The 24,499-nt window shown below is 43.5% G+C and overlaps 1 protein-coding gene across 7 annotated transcripts in view; it reads left to right on the forward strand.

Annotated features, from left to right (window-relative positions):
* Positions 1-23,763, forward strand: part of CDK5RAP2 (CDK5 regulatory subunit associated protein 2) — a 233,404-nt gene extending 209,641 nt beyond the window's left edge. For 4 of the 7 annotated variants that reach the window (XM_023727348.1, XM_023727349.1, XM_023727353.1 and 1 more), the window contains 4 exons: positions 6,193-6,270; positions 7,320-7,585; positions 10,132-10,275; positions 18,775-19,363. In XM_023727348.1, the coding sequence (XP_023583116.1) occupies positions 6,193-6,270; positions 7,320-7,585; positions 10,132-10,275; positions 18,775-19,149 (863 nt within the window). In that variant the 3' untranslated portion in view covers positions 19,150-19,363. Of the gene's footprint in view, positions 1-6,192; positions 6,271-7,319; positions 7,586-10,131; positions 10,276-18,774; positions 19,364-23,193; positions 23,288-23,668 lie in introns of those variants that run through there. The other 3 variants (XM_023727350.1, XM_023727354.1, XM_023727352.1) reach the window with 2 other exon arrangements.
* Positions 23,764-24,499: the final 736 nt, after the last annotated feature.

A 24,499-nucleotide genomic window follows, 5' to 3' on the forward strand; every position in this document is an offset into this window, starting at 1 on the left:
TGTCTAGCCCTACAGAGACTGTGTAGAGTAGTAGAAAGAGACTGAGAAGAAAGAGCAGAAAGAGTGAGATTCTGGTCACCCCTCTGCACATACAGAGCCTTAAACAAACCAACTAATGGTCAGGCTGAAAGCAGTCAGCCAGGCCATTCTCTTTCCTTTATAGACAAAGGAATTAAGACCCAGAGAGGGAAAGGGATTCGCCCAAAGTGGCACAGCAAGTAGGTGGCAGAACTGGAGCTAGAAACCATTTTCCAGGCCCCAAGTCCAGCTCTTCCTAACCTCAGCTGTCGAGAGAATAATCATCCTAATGCCCACAGGGCAGGTGTGAGTCCAGTGGGGCGAGGAATATCAACATACCTCATAAATAAGGAGGATTATATAAAAGCTTGGACTTATCTTTACTTGGATTGGGTCTGTTATCCTTTAATTGAGGGAAAAAAAACCCATCTCTTAAAGAGCACCTGATGAACCTGCTTTGGAACTTTTAGTGATTGGATTATTGGTTTCTTCCTAATAAGTATTTTAAAATTTTAACCAAAAAGATGATGTAACAATATGAAAAAGGTGGAAAAAGAATTTTTATTATTCTAAAAATGATCATTTCTTACTTTGCATATTTCTATTTGTTAATTAAATGCAGGCATGAATTTATATTGTTCACATTGGTTTTTGGGCCATTCTGTGTCCTTTCTTTTTTTTGCCCAATATTACATCATAAATGTTTTCCCTTTTACATGGGCTTCCTAATTATTGTTTGTAGATTATTGTCAGTCACCAAACTATTACCCTGTTATTATTGATTATTAAAGTGGTCTCTGATTTGAGGCGTTTAAACATTTGTATTAATAAGCTTTTTGCTATTAAGCAATTTTCTTAGGATAAATTTCTTCTAGGGAAACCCCAAGGGGTTAGACAGGTGTTGTATTGCCTTCTACATGATACATGCATCAGCACTGTACAAAGGTAGCAGTTTTAGCATGGCTTCACCAGCATCGGGCATTACCATTTTAAATACAGCTCTGTTCCTGGCCCTTTTTAGGCTCTGAGGAGATGGGACCAAGAAGATGGAGGGGATGCGCTAGGGGAGATTGAAGCGGGGGTAGCAGTTCAGGGCAAGGGGGTGCCTAGGAGGGAGACCCGGAGTGGCCACGGTGAGAGGACCATTGAGCAGCCTGCACCTGCTTTTGAAGGCCATCTGGGGTCACCCCTAGTGTGCCTCACAGGAAGCATCCAGGAGAGTGTGTTCAAAATTCACGGTGCTGCTTCCACAGAGAAGTTCCGGTTTCCTTGAATCAAGATGACAATTACAGCATAGGCAGCAGCATTTCTCCCTTTGCAGAAGACTTTTTGGGACTGTATTTAAGTGCATCTGTCTGAAAGTTCTGCTCTAAAGGCTGCTGTGTTTTTGGCAGAAAGCGATTCCTCTCGGGGCCATCTCCAGGGAGCTGTTCTCTCAGGAGGGCTGTGGTGCAGTCAGCCCCACCCCTTGGTGGTGCAGGGCGGGAGCTTCGCCAGAGTGGGGGAACCTAGGACCTGGGTACAGTCCTCCCTCTGCCACCCACACGCTGGGTGATATTGGGCAGATTGCTTCCTCTTTTAGTCTCCTCTTCCGTGAAATCTGATTCACGATCCCATCCTGCTCACTGAGCTATTGAGATTTCAGATGTCAAAGTGCTTTCTAAATTATCAAATGTCACACTAGTCATCCTGTACATCATCTTTTGATTTTACCTCCTTACAATGTTTAAAATTCATCACCCCCAAATCCTACTTTGGGTCACTCTCCTCTCTGGTCTGGTTTACTTCAATAGCCTCCAGTTTGCCCCTCCAGCCCAAAACACAGATCTCAGCTTGACATTGTCCTGTCTGCAGCCCTTGAGTGGCTCCTTGCAGTCCTCATGGTTCTAGCTTGCCTTCCCTAGCAGCCTGGCCCCAGCCATGTGAACTGCTTGTTTCTCCCTGAATGTGCCTTTGCTCCTGCTGTCTCCTCTGCCTGGCATCTCTTTCCCTCCTTCTTCCCATGGGTCACTCACAATCGATCTTAAAATACAGTACCGGTATTAGCCTTTGGGAAGTCAGGTCAGGGCTAGCACCCCCCACCTGAGCTCCCACAGTCCCTGTGTGTCCCTCCTTCAGCCCTGACCACACTGAAATGAAACTATTTACTTGTCTGGACAAGAGGGCTCTTCTAGGAGAAGGGAATGGGGCCTGGTCTCTCTCTATTCCCAGTGTCCTGCATGGGACCTGGCAGAGAGCCCTGTAAAGATTTGAATGATTGCATGTGTGTGTCTGAATAAATGAACATGTGTAAGTATAGTGCTTTTCTTTATTCTCATTCAGTTCTCACTCAAATGCTGACTACAATGAAACTAAAACTTCTTCTTCCCCCCGTAAGATCTTCCCACTCCCCTACCCTCCACTTTTTAAAATTGTAGTAGATACATATGTAACAAAACGTTTTCCATTTCAACATTTTTTACATGTACAATTCAGTGGCATTAATTACCTTCATCACGTTGTTCAACCATTCCACTATCCATTTCCAGACTCGACGGCAACAGGTTTGGTTTGGTGGTTTTTAATAGAAGTTTGGAGCCCTGGTGGCATAGGGATTAAATGCAATGGCTGCTAACCAAAAAGGTTGGCAGTCTGAATCCACTGACTGCTCCTTGGAAACCCTTTGGTTTTACCCTGTCCTGTAGGGAAACTATGAGTTGGAATTGACTTGACGGCATCCGGTTTGTCATAGACGCTCAGTGTCCCCTCAGCAAAGAGTCCCCCTTTCCCCTCCCCCCCGACTCCTGATAACCACTCATAAATTTTATTCTCTATATATTTGCCTATTTTACATATTTCATGTAAGTGGGATCATATAATATGTGTCCTTTTGTGACTGACTCATTTCACTTAGCATAATGCTTTCAAGGTTCATGTTGTAACATGTATCAGGACTTCATTTCTCTTTATGCCTGAGTAATATTCCATGTATGTATATACCAGGTTCTGTTTATCCACCCATCGGTTGATGGACATTTAGGCTGTTTCCACCTTTTGGCTATTGTGAATAGTGCTGCAGTGAACATTGGTGTACAGGTCTCTTTTGCATTCCTGCTTTTGATTCTTTGGGGTATATACCTACGAGTGGAATTACTGGATCATATGGTAATTCTGTGTTTAATTTTTTGAGGAACTGCCAACTGTTTTCCGTAGTGGCTGTACCATTTTACATTCTCACCAGCAATGGACGAGGGTCCCAGTTTCTCCACATTTTCGCCTGTATCGGTCATTTTCCATTTTTTTAATCATAGCCATCTTTGTGGGGTGAGGTAATATCTCACTGTAGTTTTGATTTGTATTTCCCTAATGACTAAGCACATTGAGCATCTTTTTATGTGTTTGTTTACCATTTGTATTTCTTACTTGGTAAAATGTTTATTCAAGTCCTTTGCCCATTTTTTGATTGGGTTGTTTGACTTTTTGTTGTTAAGTTGTATTATTGTATGCCTTTGAGTTGATTCTGACTCATAGTGACCCTATAGGATAGAGTAGAACTGCCCCATAGGGTTTCCTAGGCTGTAAATCTTTATAGGAGCAAATCACCAGGTCTTTTCTCCCGTGGAGCTGCTCGTGGGTTTGAACCAATGACCTTTTGGTTAGCAGCCAAGGGCTCCTTTGTTAAGCTGCACCACGGCTCCTTTGTTAAGTTGAAGGAGTTCTTACATATTCTGGATATTAAACCTTTATCCAGATATATGGTTCCCCCAAGTTTTTCCCCAATCTGTAGGTTGTCTCTTTGTTGATAAAGTCCATTGATAAATAAGTTTTTAATTTTGATGAAATCTAATTTATCTATTTTGTGTTTTGTTGCTCATGCTTTCGATGTCATATCTAATAATCCATTGTTAAAACTAGGTCCTGAAGCATTACTTCTATGTTTTCTTCTAAAAGTTTTATGGTTTTAATTCTTACAAATAGATCCTTGATCCATTTTGAGTTTGTTTTTATGTATGGTGTGAGGTATGGGTCCAGTTTCATTCTTTTGTTTTTGGAAATCCAGTTGTCTCACACCATTTATTAAAGAGACTATTCTTTCCCCATTGGATGGGCTTAGCACACTTGCTGAAAATCAATTGACCATAGATATACGATTTTATTTCTGGACTTCCAATTCTATTCCATTGGTCTATATATCTATCATTATACTAATGCCAGACTATTTTGATTACTGTAGCTTTAAAATATGTTTTGAGATTGGGAAGTGTGAGTCCTCCTACTTTGTCCTTCTTTTTCAAGAATGCTTTGGCTATTCAGGGCCCCTTGCAGTTCCATATAAATTTGAGGATTTCCATTTCTGCAAATAAGACTTGAAATTTTCATGAGAATTGGGTTGAACCTATAGATAGCTTTAGGTAGTATTGGCATCTTAATAATATTAATTCTTCTATTCCGTAAGCATAGAATGCCCTTCCATTTATTTAGGCCTTCTTTCTTTCAGTGATATCTTACAGTTTTTAGTGTACAAGTCTGAAACTAAAACTCTTTTTTATTGTTGTGCTTTAAGTCGAAGTTCACAATTCAAGCTAGTTTCTCATACAAAAATCTATACATACATTGTTATGTGACCCTAGTTGCTTTTCCTATACTGTGATAGCACACTCCTCCTTTCCACCCCGGGTTTCCCATGTCCATTCAACCAGCTCCTGACCCTCTGCCTTCTCATCTCACCTCTGGACAGGAGCTACCCATTTAGCCTCATGTATCTGCTTGAGCTAAGAAGCACACTCTTCACGAGTATGTTATGTCCCATAGTCCAGTCTAATCTTTGAAGAGTTGGCCTTGGGAATGGTTTTAGTTTTGGGCTAAGAGAGAGTCTGGGGACCATGTCTTCCAGGGTCCCTCCGGTCTCAATCAAACCATTAAGTCTGGTCTTTTTACTAGAATTTGAGTTCTGCACCCCACTTTTCTCCTGCTCCATCAGGGACTCTCTATTGTGTTCCCTGTCAGGGCGGTCATTGGTGGTAGCCGGGCACCACCTAATTCTTCTGGTCTCAGGCTGATGAAGTCTCTGGTTTATGTGGCCCTTTCTGTCTTTTGGGCTAATACTTTCCTTGTGACTTTGGTGTTCTTCATTCTCCTTTGCTCCAAGTGGGTTGGGACCAATTGATGCATCTTAGATGGCCGCTCGCTAGCTTTTAAGACCCCAGATGCCACTCACCGAAGTGGGATGCAGAACATTTTCTTAAAAAACTTTGTTATGCCATTTGACCTAGATGTCCCCTGAAACCATGGACCCCAGGCCTCTGACCCTGCTACTCTGTCCCTGGAAGTGTTTGGTTGTATTCAGGAAACTTCTTAGCTTTGGTTTAGTCCAGTTGTGCTGACTTCCCCTGTAGTGTGTGCTGTCCTTCCCTTCACCTAAGGTAATTCTTGTCTACTCTCTACTTAGTGAATACCACTCGCCCTCCCTTCCCACCCTCAAAATCATCAAAGAATGTTTTCTTCTGTGTTTAAACCTTTTCTTGATTTCTTATAATAGTGGTCTTATATAATATTTGTCCTTTTGGAACTGACTAAATTCACTCAGTATAATGCCTTCCAGATTCCTCCATGTTGTAAGATGTTTCCCGGATTCCTCGTTATTTATTGTTGCATAGTATTCCATTGTGTGAATATACCATATTTTGTTTATCCATTCATCCATCGATGGACACCTAGGTTGTTTCCATCTTTTTGCTATCACGAACAGTGTGCATGTATCTATTTGTGTGACGGCTCTTAGTTCTCTAGGATATATTCCAAGGAGCGGGATTGCTAGATCGTATGGTACTTCTATATCTAGCTTTTTAAGAAAGCACCAAATCGATTTCCAAAGTGGTTGTGCCATTTTACATTCCCACCAACAGTGTGTAAGTATTCCAGTCTCTCTACCACCTCTCCAACATTTATTATTTTGTGTTTTTTGGATTAATGCTAGCCTCGATGGGGTGAGATGGTATCTCATTGTAGTTTTGATTTTCATTTCTCTAATGGCTAATGATCTTGAGCATTCCCTCAGGTATTTGTGAGCTGCCTGAATGTCTTCTCTGGTGAAGTGCCTGTTCATATCCTTTGCCATTTTTTAATCGGGTTTGAAACTAAAACTTTTGACAGTTGTTTTCCTTCTCTTTATTTCTCTTGTTTTGCATTTTGCAGATGGTAGCAGATGTTCCATGGCAAACGAGAATTCATATGATCTGTTTGATTCTACCCTGGCAGTGCCACCAAAATTAGGTACAAAGCTGAAGTCTTTGAGTAACTATGGTGAAGTTGGGTGTGGCAGGACCTTTTAAATTGAAGAGGAGGCCCCTGGTCCAATTTAAGACTATTTGGCAGGGATTTGGGGTTTCACATTCTCAGTCGCTAGCTGGGATTATTGTGATCTCCTCTTCTAAACCATTTAATCCACTGTACGCATTCCCTACCTTAGCAACTTCACTGGGTCCCTGTTGTCCTAGATCAAAGCCTGACCATCTTAGTGTGGCTTTCATGACCCTCCACAATCCAGTGCCAGTGGGCCTCTCCAGCGTTACGCCTCTGTCCTCATGCAGCCACACAGGTGGCTCCCTCCCCATCCTGCAAACGGGCCTGCACTTTCCTCTCACTGTGACTTTGCTGTGTGGCTTCCCCCTTTTCCAGACTACTCATTGTCCCATTCTCTGCCATTGAAAATCCTACTGCTCACTCAAGGCTCATCCCAAATGCAACTTCTCTGTGAAATGCCTTTCCTGATATCCCCAGTCTGAATTATTCATCCATTCTTCTGTTTTGATCCAGAGGTAAAGAACAACTGGCTTTTACTATTTACCATAATTCTTGCTACCTCTTCAACTCAGCTTAATTGTTGCTTCTAGGAAGCCTTCCCTGATCTCTCCCTCCCTGTACAGAAATTGATTCTTTTCTCCCCTGAGCACTGGCTCTTCATCCTTGTGCTATTGCACCTCCCATACAGTATCCGTATTCTGACCAGACCATGGGCTACTGGCATGCGGCACCCAGCTTGATTCATTTGTGTGAGTCGGGGTCTTCCACAGAGTGGGCACTCTATAAATGTTGGTCAAATTGAATTGAGCCTCTCCCACGGGATGAATAAGCCTGCCGTGGGGTAGTATACAGACAGAGCTCCGGGAGCCAGGCCTGTGCTTCCCTCTGAGCTTGTGTCAAGTGAGACATTTGCGTCTGAAAGCCTCTCTTAGCCCTCCCAGCTAGCTTCAGGATCATAAGCTCCTTGAACGCAGAGTGCTGGCACAAATCTGTCTGCCATCTTTCCTCTCATTTTGCAGCTTCAGAGACCCTTCTACTGTATGGAGATGACGTGGACTCTCTCTCCTGTGACAGTGGCAGCTCAGCCACCAGCAGCCCGTCCACGATCCGCCTGGTCCCTGGCCACCGCCTGTGGGCCAGCAAGAGTGGCCGCCACGTCTTGGGCCTGATCGAAGACTACAATGCCCTGCGCAAGCAGATTGGCCAGGGCCAGAGGCTCCTTGCTAAAATGGACGTTCAAATCCAGGAGGTTTCTAGCCCCACAGTTCGAGAGCTAGGAACAAAGGTAACCCAACGGACAGAACTTGAGGGAGGGAGATTCTCACTGTGGGGAGTAGAATGGAAGGAGTAGGATGAGGGGCTAGGAGGCAGGTAGCCCAAATGCCCTCAGTAAGGCTCTGAGAAGAGGGGCCAGGAAATGTAGTTCATGAAATCTCCAAGGTCAGGTCCAATCTGCGGGACTATTGAACCGTTTGTTGTTTGAGGGGGCAATTTGTTGAGGTCTGTATCCTGTGTTCCTGCGATTTCTTCATTATGATTTGCTGCATATGCCAATGACTGCCTCTGTCTATTCTCTCATCCATTCATCCACCTATCCATTTATCCTTTTATCCATCTGTCCATCAATGTGTCCATCCATTCATCTACCCAGGCCACCTATCCATTGACCCATCTAGGCCTAAGTGCTCACGCCATAGGGCCACTGTGGTGAGCAAGATAGGTAGATGGAGCTATCTTTAGGTCCTTATCCTCATGAAGGAAATGATCAGCCATACCATTTGTAATGACCTTGCCAATATGAAATATCCTACATCCACCTCAGAATTGACGCCAGCTCCCATCTCTTCACGCAGAGGAGATTTGTCTATGATAGTTTATCCTCAGGACTCCTATGAAGTAGGAGATGTCAGTTCTGTTTTACAGATGCCAAGGTGGAATAACTTGGAGCAGCCAAGATTTGAACTCAGTTCTCTGTTTCCTCCAAGGCTCCTTCTTTCTGTTTCATGACACTGCTTCCTGAAGGACAGTGCTTGTCATCTTATTCACCCGTGCAGAAACCATTACTTCTCCCTGGGTAGAGTCCAGACTCCAGTTTCTAGGTCTGGCTCCGGCCTAGTCCCCACCATCATCTTCCGCTTTCTCACTATTTATTTTCTACTCTGATCAGACTGTTGTTCTTCTCTGATCAGGCTGTTGTCCATGTCTGCCAACCACATCCTGCCTCCAGCCTTTGCTCTCCTTGTTCTCTCTAGCTTGGAATACCCCTGAGCTCCTTTTACCTACCCTCTTCCTTTGCCTTACCCTACTGGAATCCTCCTAATTTTAAAGTCACCCTTTTATTGAGAACCCACGCACCAGGCGCTTGACATATATTTTTTCATTCACTTCTTAGGTCACATTTCCTTTTTCCCTCCAGATTGGACCTGATCTCTGAGCTTCTATGGGCTATATTTTCTGGTTCCCCTTCTCAGGCCCTTATTGAAAACAGATGAATCTCCTGATTCCTGACACTTGTTTTGCCTTTTTGTTTTACATTGTTTTGCTATATTGTAAAAAAAAATTTCATGTTTTATATTCCACTAGATAATAAGCTCCAGGAGAACAGGGATAGTGTCTGTTTTACATAATTCACTACCTAGCACAGGATCTGGCATTAAATAGGTGCTTGGTACATATTTGTTAAATGACTTAATGAATATAAATAAGATTATTGTTCTTTCTGATTATATAATCTGTACTGCATGAAAACTAGAAACTGAAAAAGCATAGAAAAGAAAACATCTATAAATATACTACCAATAGTTTAACACACTTAAAATTTTGATATATATACTTTCAGTTTATTCATAGAGTTTAACAAAACTAGCTCATAAGTAAATGAATTTCATATTTCAACTTCAGTAAACATCCTACTGTAAACATTTTCCCTGACTTTAATGGCTACAAAATAAACTAATGTATGGATAGATCATTATTTATTTACTCTTTCACCTGTTGGACATTTAAGCTATAATCAGCAGCCATATACATAGGTCTTTGATCACATGTTAGATTAGTTCTTAGGATGAATTCCTAGAAGTGAAATTACTGGCTCAAAGGGTATGAACTTTTTAGGGCTCTTGATAACTATTGCTTGATTTTCCAAAAAGATTGCTTCTCCACTTAAGTGTATCTGTGTCTCTGCACTTTTACCTTCATCAGGTATTTTTATTTATAATGATTTTTGCCAATTTATAGCTGAGAAGGGTTATGTCCTTTTATTTTTGATTACTTTTATTACTTGTGAAGACAAATGATCTTGTAATTTTTTTTTAAACTTTTATATTCCCCCTTCTCTGACTTACATCTTACATGCTTTCTCATGCCCCTGCCGTCCCATCAATTTGAGTTTGCTTCTGCCAGCAGGGATGAGAGAGACTTTACAAGGCCTTAATATACTCATTAAGCAGAGACATTTAACGGGGACTGCTGAAAAGAACAAAAAACATTTATGTTGCTTCACTTGCTATTGGTGGTGTTTGCCTTCCAGAGAGTCTGCACGGGCTGCAGAGCCATGCGAGTGGCTCTATTAAGGGCCCTTCCCTTGGTGAAGTAAATGTAGTTAACGCTTCATGGTTATTGATTAGACTAAAATCCCCACCAAAATTCTCCTATAATCTATAATTCACCAGTCTTTAAGAACAATAAATTGGTGTCACCTGGCACCATGCTCTTGCTCAGCATGTGAAACACAAGCCCTGCAGCCTGGAGATTTATGCTGCCCATTAAAGCTTACTTGTCCATAATCTTTTTCAATTCTTCATGTAACAACCTTCTCATCGGCCTGTGTAGGGTCCATACTCAACGCCTCTGAGCCGTTTTGTCACCAGTGTGAATACAGCCAAGCTGATCCTGGAAGAAGCCTCGAGGTTATTGAAGCTTCTCTGGAGAGTCTCACTCCCCACAGATGGCCAGTGCACCCTTCACTGTGAGCAGGTAAGTGGTGACACATGGATTCAGAGGCTCCCAGAGGCCACTGGGGGCCTGTGTCTTAGTCTCCTCTATCCGAGCCCAAGGCCTGGCCCTCAGCAGCTGTGCTCTCAGTTTGGGTTATGCATCAGAGGGTGCGGAAGGCATCATGTGCCGGCCACTCCACCTGTGCACTTACCTGATCTCCCAGCATCCCTGTGAGCTTGGCCCATGGCCCTGACCTGACCGTGCTCCTAACCCTAACACATCTTTGTTGAGATGAATCCTGTTGTGAGGAAACTGAGTCTCAGGGAGATTACAGAGCTGGTTTGAAAGCTTGAGTATCTGAACCCAAAGTTTATTCTTTTATTTTATAGGCTATCAGTTCCAGTTTTTAGTGGGCCTTTGTTCAAAATCCGTTTTAACTACTTATGAATGACAGGCTCCAAATCAGGAGTCAGGCAGAGCAGAGGCTGTCCAGGAGTTCTGTCCACGAGGTCCATGAAGTATTAGGACAAGGTGAGCACCCACTCTGCTAATCAGAGAAACCTCCCTGGAAGAAGGAGCATGCAGGTTAAGGAAGAATTAGGACTCTTGCTTGGGGGCCCGAGAGATATTTCCCTTCTCATTTATCTAACCTATGAATTCTTGCCAAAGGCCAGCAGGAAGGCAGAGGGGAAATTTGCATTCTGCGTCATTATCTCATTTAGCTAAACCCCTTTCGACAGCCCTATAAAACATGGCAAGGAAGTAGCGCGTGAGGCAGTCTTCTCTGCTCTGCAGATTCTAATGAGCGCTAGAGTTCTCTCTTGGGATCCTGGGGAGGAAGTTTGGATGCCCTAAACTCAGGGAAGTACATAACCAGTCCTTGAATAGGAAAACCATGTGTTGCCCACTTTTAGCTGGTGGCAGCATGGGGTGGAAGATGGAGTTGTTCGGGAGGAAGGGTGGGGGCTTCCTGGCCTCCAGCCCCGCACTAGCCTTTTCATTCTTCTAACCCACCACGCTCTTTTCCCTCTTAGGCTTTCACCCAGACCATCTGACTGCCTATGATGGCCTCTCCCACCCTTCCCCAGCCCCCAATCCCCCTTCTCACCTTTCAGATCTCAGCCAAATGTTACTTCAGGGTCAGAAGGCGCTCCCTGCTCCCTCAGTCACAGCATCCTGTTTTTCTGCATCATAGCCTTATCGCAAGTTGTTTGTTCGTTTAATGTCTGTCTCCTTGTGTTTTCCCTGAGGGGACCGTATCTGTTTTGTTCAGCATTATATACCCCATGCGAAGCACAGCGCCTGGCCCATACCAAAAACAAAAGAAAACAAAATGAAACCCATTGTTGTTGAATCGATTCCGACTCATAGCAACCCCGTAGGACAGAGTAGAACTGCCCCATAGGGTTTCCACGGAGTGGCTGGTGGGTTCAAACTGCCGACGTTTTGGTTTGCAGCCATAGCTCTTAACCACTGCACCACCAGGGCTCCGCCTGGCCCATGGTAGGTATTAAAAACATATTTTTGAATAAATGTGTGAATAGTTTCCTACCATACCCCAAATGAGCAGCTGTCCCATATGATTTTTAAAGCACAACATGTCTGAACTGGACATTGACCCTCCGTACCTACATTGCCTGCTGTTTTTGTCCTCAGCACATAGTAGTAATATCTGTTTGTTAAATACATGGGATGCAGTTCTGATTTTTTTATCTGTGTACTTCCATTCATCTTCACTACTTACAGATTAGTCCAGAGACTGGTCAGTGCTCATGACAATTTGCCTCTTTTTCCTGAGGGTTTCTTGGGTAATTGATTATGCTCACTTTAGCATCATAGAGTTTTAGAGCCAGAAGAAGGACCTTAGAGATGCTTTGCTGGGGTTGCTGGTGTACACAGACCCCCTGTGTAGTGTTAAATTGCCTCTAGCCACTTTTCTGTCACTGCCTATGTTTCATACAGTGCCTTTCGCTTGGTGTGAAATGTGTGTAAAGCAGATTTCTATGTTTTCACCAGCAACCCCAATGGTTTTTTACTACCTGGCAGTTTCTCTGAATGTCATTAATTTGCCTTTTGCATTTAGTACACCATCCTCTGCAGTCCACCCAGCCATAGGACTGCTCTAGAAAGTGTGTATCATGTCCATCAGTTTATCTAAGAAAGTTGGGGGGCAGTGTACAAGTACAGGCGTACCTTGTTTTATTGTGCTTCACTTTATTGCACTTTGCAGATATTGCGTTTTTTACAAATTGAAGGTTTGTGGCAACCCTGCATCCAGCAAGTCTGTCAGTGCCATTGTTCCAATAGCATGTGCTCGTTTTGTGTCTCTGTGTTACATTTTGGTAATTCTCACAGTATTTAAATTTTTTTCATTATTATTGTATCTGTTATGGTGATCAGTGATCTTTGATGTTACTTCTGTAATTGTTTTGGAGTGCCACAAACCACGCTCACATAAGTTGGCGAACTTAATTGATAAATGTTGTATGTGTTCTGACTGCTCCACCGACCAGCTGTCCCCCATCTCTCTCCCTCTCCTCAGGCCTCCCTCTTCCCTGAGACCAATTTCAATATTGGAATTAGGCCAATTAATAACCCTACAGTGGCCTCTTAAGTGTTCAGGTGAAAGGAAGAGTCACACATCTCTCACTGTAAATAAAAAGCTAGAAATGATTACGCTTAGTGAGGAGGACATGTCAACAGCTGAGACAGGCTGAAAGCTAGGCTTCTTGTACCGAACAGTTAGCCAAGTTGTAAATGCAAAGGAAAAATTCCCGAAGGAAATTAAAAGTGAACACACAAATGACAAGAAAGAGAGAAACAGCCTTATTGCTAATATGGAGAAAGTTTTAGTGGTCTGGACAGAAGATCAAACCAGCCACAACATTCCCTTAAGCCAAAGCCTAATCCAGAGCAACGACCTAACTCTCTTTAATTCTATAAAGGCTAAGAGAGGTGAGGAAGCTGCAGAAGAAAAGTTTGAAGCTAGCAGAGGTTGGTTCATTAGGTTTAAGGAAAGAAGCCATCTCTATAACATAAAGGTGCAAGGTAAAGCAGCAAGTGCTAATGTAGAAGCTGCAGCAAGTTATCCAGAAGATCTAGCTAAGATAATTGATGAAGATGGCTACACTAAACAACAGATTTTCAATGTTGATGAAACAACCTTATATTGGAAGAAGATGCCACCTAGGACTTTCATAGTTAGAGAAGAGAAGTCAATGCCTGGCTTCAAAGCTTCAAAGGACAGGCTGACTCTCTTGTTAGGGGGCTAATGCAGCTAGTGATTTTAAGTTGAAGCCAATGCTCATTTATCATTCTGAAAATCCTAGGGGCCTGGCCCTTAAGCATTATGCTAAATCTACTCTGCCTGTGCTCTATAAATGGAACAACAAAGCTGGATGACAGCACATCTGTTTACAGCATTTACTGCATAATTTAAGCCCACTGTTGAGACCTACTGCTCAAAAAAAAGATTCCATTCAAAATATTACTGCATTGACAATGTGCCTGGTTACCCAAGAACTCTGATGGAAATGTACAAGAAGATTAATGTTGTTTTCATGCCTGCTAACTCAACATCCATTCTGCAGCCCAGGGATCAAGGAGTAATTTCGACTTTCAAGTTGTATAATTTAAGAAATACGTTTCATAAGGCTATAGCTGCCATAGATGGTGATTCCTCTGATGGATCTAGGAAAAGTAAATTGAAAACCTTCTGGAAAGGATTCACCATTCTAGAAGCCATTAAGAACATTCGTGATTCATGGGAGAAAGTCAAAATATCAACATTAAAAGGAGTTTGGAGGAAGTTGATTCCAGCCCTCATGGATGACTTTGAAGGGTTCAAGACTTTAGTAGACGAAGTAACTGCAGATGTGGTGGAAATAGCAAGAGAACTAGAATTAGAAGTGGAACCTGAAGAAAGTGGTTTCTTGAGAGATGGAATCTACTCCGGGTGAAGATGCTGTGAACATCGTTGAAGTGACAACAAAGGATTTAGAATATTACATTAACTTAGTTGATAAAGCAGCAGCAAGGTTTGAGAGGATTGGCTCCAATTTTGAAAGAAGTGCTACTGTGGGTAAAATGCTATCAAATGGCATTGTATGCTACAGAGAAATATTTCATGAAAGGAAAAATCAATCGATGTGTCAAACTTCATTGTTGTCAAATTTTAATTGCCACAACCACCCCAACCTTCAGCAACCACCACCCCGATGAGTCAGCAGCCATCAACATTGAGGCAAGACCCTCCATCAGCAAAAAGAATGTAACTTGCTGAAGGCTCAGATGATGGTTAGCATTTTTTAGCAATAAAGTATCTTTTAATTAAGGTATGTGCATTGTTTTTCTAGACATAATGCTATTGCACACTTAATAGACTACAGTATAGTGTAAGCCTAACTTTTATATGCACTGGGAAACCAAAAAATTCATGTGACTTGCTTTATTGTGATACTGGCTTTATTGCAGTGGTCTGGAACTGAACCCGCAATATCTCCGAGGTATGCCTGTATTTACACGTATTTGCTTACCATAATTTTTTAAAATAGGAAGATAAATAATAACAATATAGGTTAGTTATAGGAGTGGGAGAGAGGATGGAGGGGATAGAGATGGAAGCTAGATTTCTCTGAATAGATCTAGTTTTGTAGATTTGACTTTGAAACTGTAAGTGCTTTATATAATTATAAATAAAAATAAAATGGGAAAAAATACAGTTTCTAAAAATTGATAGCAAGATGAAACAAATCTTACTGTATAAGCATTGGAGGCATAATCATACGAAGAGGAAATATTTCAGTGCCTCAAACACAATAATTTGACTATACATTCCTAGTAGAAATACTCAGTGGGCAAAAACAACTCTAAAAATATTAAGCTGTTATCAGAGATTATATTATTAGCGGTAATATTGTAACTGATATTCTGAAACTATATTGTAGGTAAAGCAATTAAACCAATTATGTTAATTTCATTAGGAACTGAGATATTCACTGTAAGAAAAGAGAGATACAAATATAAAATCAAAGAAGTTAGTAAAAAACCCTGTAATCTTAAATTTGAATTGGAAGTATCAGTATGACCACATAATGCATTTTCTGTTTAAAAAATTTAGTAGCTCTCTCCACTTAAACAGCTTTAGAAACAGTGACCAGTCCAGTACCAATTAGCTCCCCTAGCACCCAAACTGTGGTTTCTTTTTCTCAGTAAAAGAAACTAGGAGTCCTTGGAGAAATGGCTTGATTCTAGGTCTGAGGCAGGAAATGTATAGCATGAACGTGGAACATCTTCTCATTCTAGTAAGAAGAGGGAAAAAAAGGAAGAAAAAGAGGGAGGGGGCACCTGTAGATTTACAGTGGTTCTCAAAGTCTGGGCCAGCAGAATTAGCATTACCTGAAAACTTGTTAGAAATGCATATTCTCAGGCTCCACTCCAAACCTCGTGAATCAGAAGCTCTAGGAGTGGGGCCCAGCAGTCTGTTTTTACAAGCCCTCGAGGTGGCTTTGAGAAGCACTGGATAAAAAGAAATTTAAGGAACTTACATCAATCAAGTGTAAAGTGTAGAGCTTATTTGGATCCTGAATCAGACAAACCAGTTATTTGAAACAATAAAGTTATGATCAACCAGGGAAATGTGTCCACTGACTGACTATATATTTGGTGGTACTAAGGAATTATTGTCATTTTTTTTCTTTTAGATAACAATAATTACACTGTGGTTATATTTTTTAGGAACGAATCTTTTTCTTCTAGAGATATATACTGAAATATTTTATAGATGATATGATTAATTTCTAGAACTGTCTTCAAAGTAATCTGGGGGTGCAGGTGAGCAGGGATCCATAGATGAGACAGGATTGGTCATGAGTTGATAATTGCTGAAGCTGGACGGTTACCTGGGGCTCATTATTTTTTTTTTTCTACTTTTATAAATGTTTGAGGTTTTTAATTGTAAAAAGGAAAACCAGGAGAAAAACCTCCAGAAGTCAGACTGGAATTAAATGCTGATGAAGAAGTGTGACACCTCCTGGCAGGGGAGTGGCTGCCAGCTCTGTTTGAGACACTGTGGCCCTCAGTAAGATTTGTTCTGGTGCACACCTGTTGGGTGTCAGGCACTCTGCTATACACCCAGCATCTCATTCTGTCCCCTACAGTAACCTTCAAAAGGTTAGGTATTATTTTTTCCATTTTTCTGGAAGTAGAACCTGAAGCTCTAAGAGATTAAGTGACTTGCTCCAACATCATACAGCTGGGAATTGACAGAGCTGGGCTTTGGAGCCCCTGCTGTTTTTACCATCATATATTCATCCTGTGAAAATGAAGGTTTTAATCCAGTGAAACTAAGCAGACACATAAATAAAATTCCTTGTGTTAAATGCTGGATAGAATATGTACAGAGTGTTAGGAGAGCACAGATGAAAGTTAACCCACCAATGGGCAAATGGTCTCACAGCACTTCCTCTGTGTCAGATGCGCTGATCAGAGGAAAGAAATCATCTCTGCCCTGAAGGAGCTTGTCGTTTGGTCAGGGAAACAAGTAAACAACCGGCGTTAAGTGGGCCATGATAGGGGAAGCACTGGGCACCACGGGTGCCCAAAGGAGCAGTAGTCAACCTAGACTCCTGATGGGGAAGGGTCTCAAGGAAGGCTTTCTAGAGGAGGCAGAGCCTGAGCTGATTTTAGAAAGAGGACTAGGGGTTAGCAGGCAGGGTGTGAAAGAATCATCCCCCCCGCTGTCTTGAGCCACCATCTTGTTTGAGTGTCACTCCACTGCATTGTGGTAAATGGGTCAGGGGTTATCACCCCTACTGTACAGGTGTGGAACTGAGACTGTGAATGTAGAGTGACTTTGTCCTAGAATGTGTGGTCTCTGGAGCCATGACCAGAACCCACGTCTTCGTGGGCTCTTAACATGAAGAAGAGAATCAAAGAAAACCTAATGTTTAAATTAGGATCTGTTTAGGAAATACAGTCGAAGTCCTTGTACCTGACACCACTGGTTAGTCTTAAAAGTAGGCTAAAGCAGGGAATCAAAAAATGATACATACCTTAAACATCTTAGTTTAACTTAAAAGAGATAAACGTAGACTGGTTTGCTGTTCTTTTGATGTCTGGCCAAGGCCTTTTCTTTGGCTATGGGTCTGCTGATTGGAGTTCTCATCTTCTTTCTTTCATAAACTGCATCCATAATGTATGTCTGTCACTTCCAATTTCTGGTTCTTTAAGATGAAGAGAAAACTTAGACACTAGCAAAGCAATTTGAATATAGATTCTTCTAGACTATGTTCCTTCCACATCTTTTATAGCTGTCTCACCCACACCTAATTTGCCAGAAATGTGTTTTTTAGTGATTTGCCTTTACATCAAGTCTTTCCTGAAGCATATGTTAGTTTTCATACAAGAGTTCTCTCTTTTCATACATATATTTCATGGGTTTACTTAATATTTAATTAAATTACATAATTTAATTACAAGTACAACTGTCATAAACAAGTTTGGGAACAAACTAAAGGGAGTCTTTGTAAGCTGACAGCTCAACATCCCACCTCTTAGGAGCAGAAGTGTTTCAGTGTAGCAGAGACTAAGTAGCCTGTGCCAGGGCATCAGTTGGCATATTTTGCAGAGAGAAAGGGGATGTTCTTACCCCGTGAGCTGCTCAAGTGGAGACTGGTGAGGAGAGTCTACAGTATGAGGGTGTCAGAAGGTTGGGGCTCTGCTGCCCTGCTGCACTTTTCCTCGCCTCTCTCAACAGTCCAAACAGGCCCTCCTAATGCATCATACTCTTAATAAGGCTTCTGTAATCTCTTTTTAGAATTTGAACATTAAAACATTTTTTAAACTAGAATTATAATTTCTGTAAAATAGCGAACAATGCAGATAATTCTTTTAAAAAATGAAAAGTAAAATATCCCAAGCCGCATCTCCCAGGGATAATCACTGTTAACATTTTCATGACATCTCTATGTCATCGCAGTTTTCTAGACATCTTGATATACACATCTCTGAATATAGACAAATATCTTCAGGTTTCTGAAATAGGGAATGCCTGATGTACAGTTGTTTGGGGCCCTCTTTTCACTCATAATCATCTTTCCGTGTCAATAAATATACAGCTCTACAACATCATTTTTAATAGCTGCAAAATCATTCTGGTGTATGTAAGTACCAGCACAAATCGGGTTTATGTTTTGCTACCATGAACACCTTTGTGCATAGGCATCTTCTTGTGCTTGTGCTATTATTCCTTGGACAAAAGCCAAAGTGTAGAATTGCTGGGTCAGACTGTTGGCAGGGTGCCTCCTAGCTAGGCCCTAACAGTTCCCTGGCAGTCCTGGAAGTGCTGTCCCCACACCCTCACCACCATGGGGTTTTGTCCAGTTGGGCAAATCGGATCAATAGAAAATGGCATCTAGTTTTTATTCAAATGGCCTTATTAGTGAGGCTGAGCATCTTTGTATATGTTGATGTAATTCTTCCTATGTGATCTGATATTTTAAATTCTTTATTCATTTTTCTAATTCTTTTTCTTTTTAGATTGGAGACATGAAGGCAGAGATCACCAAATTACAAAAAAAACTGTTTGAGCAAGACAAGAAATTGCAAAACACTGCCAAGCTCTTGCAGCTGAGCAAGCATCAGGAGAAGGTTATCTTTGACCAGTGTAAGTGTGGGGTCAGGGTGGAGGTGGGGTGGGCGACCACCTTGTTGGATCACTTCTGGCTTCTATTCATAATTTATGCCCACATCATTTGTAATCTTGCCTCCTATTTATGGGCTTCTTTTTATACTTCATCCTTTCCTACTGGCACAGACAAATGTATTCACTTAACGAAGACCTATGTGGAGGGGCCACTCGATGCCAGGTGCTGTCACCTGTTTGAGGAGACAGGTGCATGGGACGTGCAGTGATGGGAAAGTGCATAGAGTGTCACAGGAGCACTGAGGAGGAAGTGGGGTGGGCATCACTCTGGGAGGTGGGCTTCTTGGATGAAGTGACACCTGAGCTGAGTCTGAAAGGAGGAGTAGGTGTTAGATGGACGGGACAGTGGCTGTCCAGGCAGAGGGAGCAGCATGGACAAAGGCATAGAGGCAGGAAGTAAGGTCTTGTATGTGAGAAACCAAAGGCAGGTCATGTTGGTAGAGAAAAAGCTGCAAGTGGCAAGTTGAGGCAGCAGGGGCTGGGGGACCAGGGACTGCATTGTGAAACGCCCAATGTGGCAGGCGTGGGGCAGCTCCCACTTAGAGCAGAGGATTGACTTGTCACATCTGCATGAGAAAGACTTGCTGAGGGCTGCCCCACCATTGAGGAGGAGGAGTCCAATTCAGTAATCCAGCAAGAGAGAAGGATGGCCTCACCTAGGACGGGGAGATCAAGAGGAGGGGAGGGATTTGAGAACTAGTTCTCAAGACCGATACAGAAACTCAGGTTAAATAACTTCTGTAAGGTCAGTCCCAACTCTGATCTTGGTGCTTCAGAGACTGTTTGGAGCAACTCCATTTCCCTGGTTTCAGCCCTCAGCCCTCAATCACCTGGGTGTTAGAGAAGCAGGCAGGAGCCAGGTTTATATTAGTGCCTGTTGTTGGCATAGCCCTGGTGAAACCTCACAGTTGTCCGTATGTCAATTTCCCTGTCTCAGGAGAACTGCTGACTGTAGCGTTTTCCTCTCTGGAGTGCGAGCCTGTCATACGATTCTGGGGCATAGCTGAGAAGCCCAGATCATAGATTATCGTCAAGTAGGAGTTCTCCTTAGCCACCCCACTAGGAACCTTCTGAAAATGGACTCTGTGAGCCTGGCAGAGTTTGAACTGCAGAAGAGAGCTCAGTTGCTGCTCTGTGTCCTGATGCCAGGCTCTGAGGACGGAGATGATCGAGACAGTTCCTGCCAGCACAGAGCTTCAGCTTAATGGAGGATGATGTGCCAAGTGCATTCCAGGCAGCCTGAGAAGGCAGTTCAGGACACTGGACTGATTGGGTCTTGAGGGGACAATAGGAGTTAGTTAGATGGTGAAGGAGGCAGGAGGAGCAGGAGCCTGGCAGAGGGCACACTCCCGGAGGTGAGAGAGAACTGAGTATTCAGGGACATGCTTGGGACATGCCGTGGCTTTAGCTGTGAGAGATGATATGAGGGGGTAAGGAGGGACCAGGTCATAGGGGGCCTTGTGGGCAGGGAGTGGTTGGTCCATTTGAATGTTAGAGGGTCTTTGTGGCTGATCATAGAGACCTAGGAGGCCAGGGAAAGTTCTTCAAGTCTACAGCAGTCCTCCAGGAGGGGAGAGAATGGTTTTGAGAAATACAACAGAGGTAGACCAGTAGAGCAGTGGGTGTCTGAGGGGTTTCTGACATGCCTAGGGGTTCATGTCACTTGTAGAGAAGGGGCACAACTGGAGCGACTTGGGGAAGGACAGTGCCAGTCTTGGTCATGTTTGAGGTAGCTGTGGAATGCTTGGGTTAGATTCCTGGAGCAGCAAGGGGATGGAAAGTGATGCTTTTGTATAGTCAAGACTTTATAAAAAACGCCTCAGTTTTCTCGTCTGTAAAATAGGGATGATAATGGGACCTAAACTGTATTGTAGTTAGTACAGTGCCTGAGACAAAGTAGATGCTCAGTGAATGTTAGTTCTCTGCTTCTTCCCATTAGGTCAGACTGAATCCTATGTGTAGAGGGGGCAAACCATTAACAGAAAAACAACAAACATAGCATTTCCCATCCGTGTAAAATGGTGTCACCCATCTCTGCATCTACAAGGCCTGGCACGGAGTGGCAGCTTGCTCAGAGTGAGGTGAGGGGCTTGCCCAAGGTCACACAGCTGGTGGCTGGCCTGGCCCTGTAACTCCCTCTCCTGTGCCAGGCTTTGTAGCTCACCAGCCTCACAGGTCTGTTTCTGGCTGTAAAGTCACTAAGTGAAAGTTGGAGTAGTGTCCCCTCCTCCCTCTTCCCTACTTGGGAAGAGTAAGGGCCGAGGGCTGGTCCCTTGTGGGACAAGCTGAACACGGTATCTCCTCTCAGACTCTGCAGGGGATAGTGAGAAAAGGGCGTCATGGTGTGAGCCAGGACCACCTGCTTCACTTCTGAGCCTCAGGTCCTCATTTGCAAAATGAGAACAGTAATACCTACCCCATAGGGCTGGAGGAATTTGGTGAGGTCACAGTTGGTAAGCAGCCTGTCACCAGGCAGACACCACTCAGGTTAGTGTCTTCCTTGCCAGCACTCTGCTGAGGTAGAAAGAGCCCTGGACCTGGTCATACAGACCTGGTTTGAGTCACACCTGCAGTGGGACAAGTCTTGATTTGGTACAAGTTCTTTACCTCTCTGTCCCTCAGCAATGGGAGTTTCTGTGCTTTGGAACGTGAGCAGTGCTGTTCAGATGTTAAGGCCCATCTGTCAAATTTAGAGGTTGTATTTTTCACTTCTAACTTGGGCCAGATGATCCTTAGCTCTTCTGCTGTGAGTTTTGTTTTTTAGGTACGTTGAGTGTGTTTCAAAATTATTTTTAACCTCCACAGTCGTGATGCTTAATGTTTTCTGGGTCACAGGCCTCTTGGTGAATTTCAAGAGAGCTATGGTCTCGAGAGCTATGGTCTCTCTCCCCAGAAAAATGCATACATCTGTATACACCCACAGACTTGTACATAGTTTCTGGGGATTAGGAGCCCCCAAAGCATATCCACAGTCCCAGGTTAAGAACTGCTGCCCTGTAGCATGAGGTGAGGGTGAAGGGGGCACAGAGAGACAGTGGCTGGCTGCCTCTGCAATTCATTTTGCCCAGTTAAAAACAAAGCCTAAACTTTCCATTCCTTTTCTCAGGGTCACAGATTGCAAACAGACGTTGTCACCTCCAGATGGGAATTTTTGTGAGGCAAGAAAAATAATTTTCTGAAGGCTGCCACATGGCACCTGTTCTGAATAAGCCACTCGGGAGTTGGTGGAGTTGGGCTGAGTGTGTTGGAGGCTGAGCCTGTTTCAGCCCTGGGCACTATTGGCCAGAGATCCAGTTCCAGAGGCCTTGTGTCTGTCCCCGGAGAGTGAGCTGGAGTCCGTGGCCCCCACCAAGCCCTGCTTAGAACAAATCCCTGACCAGGCTCAGACAGAAATCTGTTCAGTGGTGGCATTCTAGCCACTGCTGGAGTTTATGTTAGAAAAGAAAAAGATCGAGGGAGGAAATGACCTTCTTCTACAATTGCTCCCCTGAAAGGCTGGACACTCCCATCTCTCCCTGTAAGTTCTGATACACTGAGGACCTGCCCACTACACAGCTCAGAAGGTCCAGGTGGGCAGATACCTCTGAAATGATCCCATCCATCCGCTTCTGTTCAGGTAGAATGTGACTTGCCCAGGGAAACCATGTTGGGCTCTTCTGCCAGTTAAAGGGCAGACTAAGGAGAAAAATGCCCAGCAGTCTTTCTCCCAGGCCATGAGGAGCTGGCTCAAAGAACCGATGTGTAAGATCTGACGTTACAGACTGCTCTCCACCCTTGACTTAGGCCTCCACATATGGGTTTGCTTGGAGCAGGGCACACCCCCTTCACAGAGGGCCTAGGAAACTAATGTCTGTCAGGTGCTAGTCAGGCACCGGGCCTCTACCCTATCCTCCACCTGCATCCTCCCAGGCCCATTGAAGTGAGCCCTAGACATACCTGGGGTCCAAGAGGCCATGCAGAGCCTCAGTTTTGTCTTCTATAAAATGGGATAGTGCACTTTCTCTTTTGGTATTGCTGTGAGGTTGTGCCTAGCCATGGCCTTGAAGAGGAGTTTCTGACCCACCCTTTCTTCTTGGTCCTGGGGCGTGTGGTGGGACAGGTAGGGCCTTCATATCTCTCCTTGGTCTGAATGCTTCAGGGTTGCCCACATCTGGACCATTTGCGGTTGGGGAACTTCTCCCTGAACTTGGCTTTTACACTGTCTTCCTGGACATGTGTGTTTCTGAAAATCCCATTTTTCATTCTCTCCGCAGTGGTCGTAACCCACAAAATCCTTCGGAAAGCCAGAGGAAACCTGGAGGTAGTGCCTCTTTGAATTATTTCATTGGAAGTCATCTGGGGGTTGGGGTGAGTCCGAGGCCGAAAGGACTTCTTTTGAAACATTACGTGGGAGGTGAAACCTGTTCATCTGTCAGTTGTGCATGAAAGTTCGATTGTGTCATATGCCATGTCATCAGTGATGGTTTTGATTTTTTAATCTTTATGCTGGTTTTACCAGTGAAATACACAGCAAACACTGCCTGGTACATAGTAGGCTTTTGATAAACATCTCTTGAATGGATAAATACGAATGATCTCATTGTCATTTTGTTCTCTAAATATTTAGTGATCAAATGTAAAATTTGAAAGCAGTTTCAGAATAACAGTCTTGCCTTTACTCTGTCAGGTTTTTACTTTAGAAACCCTCAGTTGGACCTAAAATTCTCCTTTTTTTCTCCCTTTTCCCAGCTCAGGCCCGGGGGTGCCCATCCAGGAACATCCAGTCCCAGCAGACCAGGCTCCTGAGGAGAACTTTCAGCCAATAAAGCTTGTGGTTCCCCCACTGAGCCCTCTTGCTGTCTCTTTGTTATAAGTGTGGTTCCTATTTATTGACATAAAAAGGGCTGTCTGGACAAAGAAAATCTATTTTCCTGCAACGTTTTCTGTCCTAAAGTTGGTTTAAGGGTTGTTGTATAACAAGGTTCAGGTGCTCTGCGACAAGGTTTTGAAAAGGCTTTGAGCTTTCAAGGTGTTTGATATTTTCGAGCTTGAGTAGGTATCTGGATATGAGGCGTTATTGCTGCTCAGATCGGCGAGCTTCAGGTTTGCCCCTGGATCTGCTTAGTACTCGGCCAGCACCACAGTTTGAAGATTCTAATTAAATGATTCATTTCATTTCAACTTGGTTATTCAGTTATTTCACGTGGAGCTTCAAAGCCCAGGTCCCAAACTCCCAAGGGGGACTGGCCAGATCTTGGGAGTCCCATTGCCCTCAGATATTGCTCTATGCCCTCGCTGCCATGCCCACTCAGGGGTCCAGAGAGGAGCAACTCTCCATGCAGTGTGGCCAGAGGATGGTGCCTGCACCTGACATGTGCCCTGCATCTCAGTCCCGTTGCTAGCAATCCTGTGAGGTGGTGATTTCCCAGTTTAGGAGAGAGCAGAGTGAGGTCAGAGCTGGGACTTGGCATTTGCTGTCACCCTGATGATGATAGTGATCTGCCCACTCAGCTGTCCTCATTGCTTGCTACAATTCTGCCATTGACCTTTATATTTACTTACCCTTTACCTTGCCCTGAG

This window comes from Trichechus manatus, unplaced genomic scaffold (genome assembly GCF_000243295.1).
Source record: "Trichechus manatus latirostris isolate Lorelei unplaced genomic scaffold, TriManLat1.0 scaffold00016, whole genome shotgun sequence".
Classification (NCBI taxonomy): Eukaryota; Metazoa; Chordata; class Mammalia; order Sirenia; family Trichechidae; genus Trichechus; species Trichechus manatus.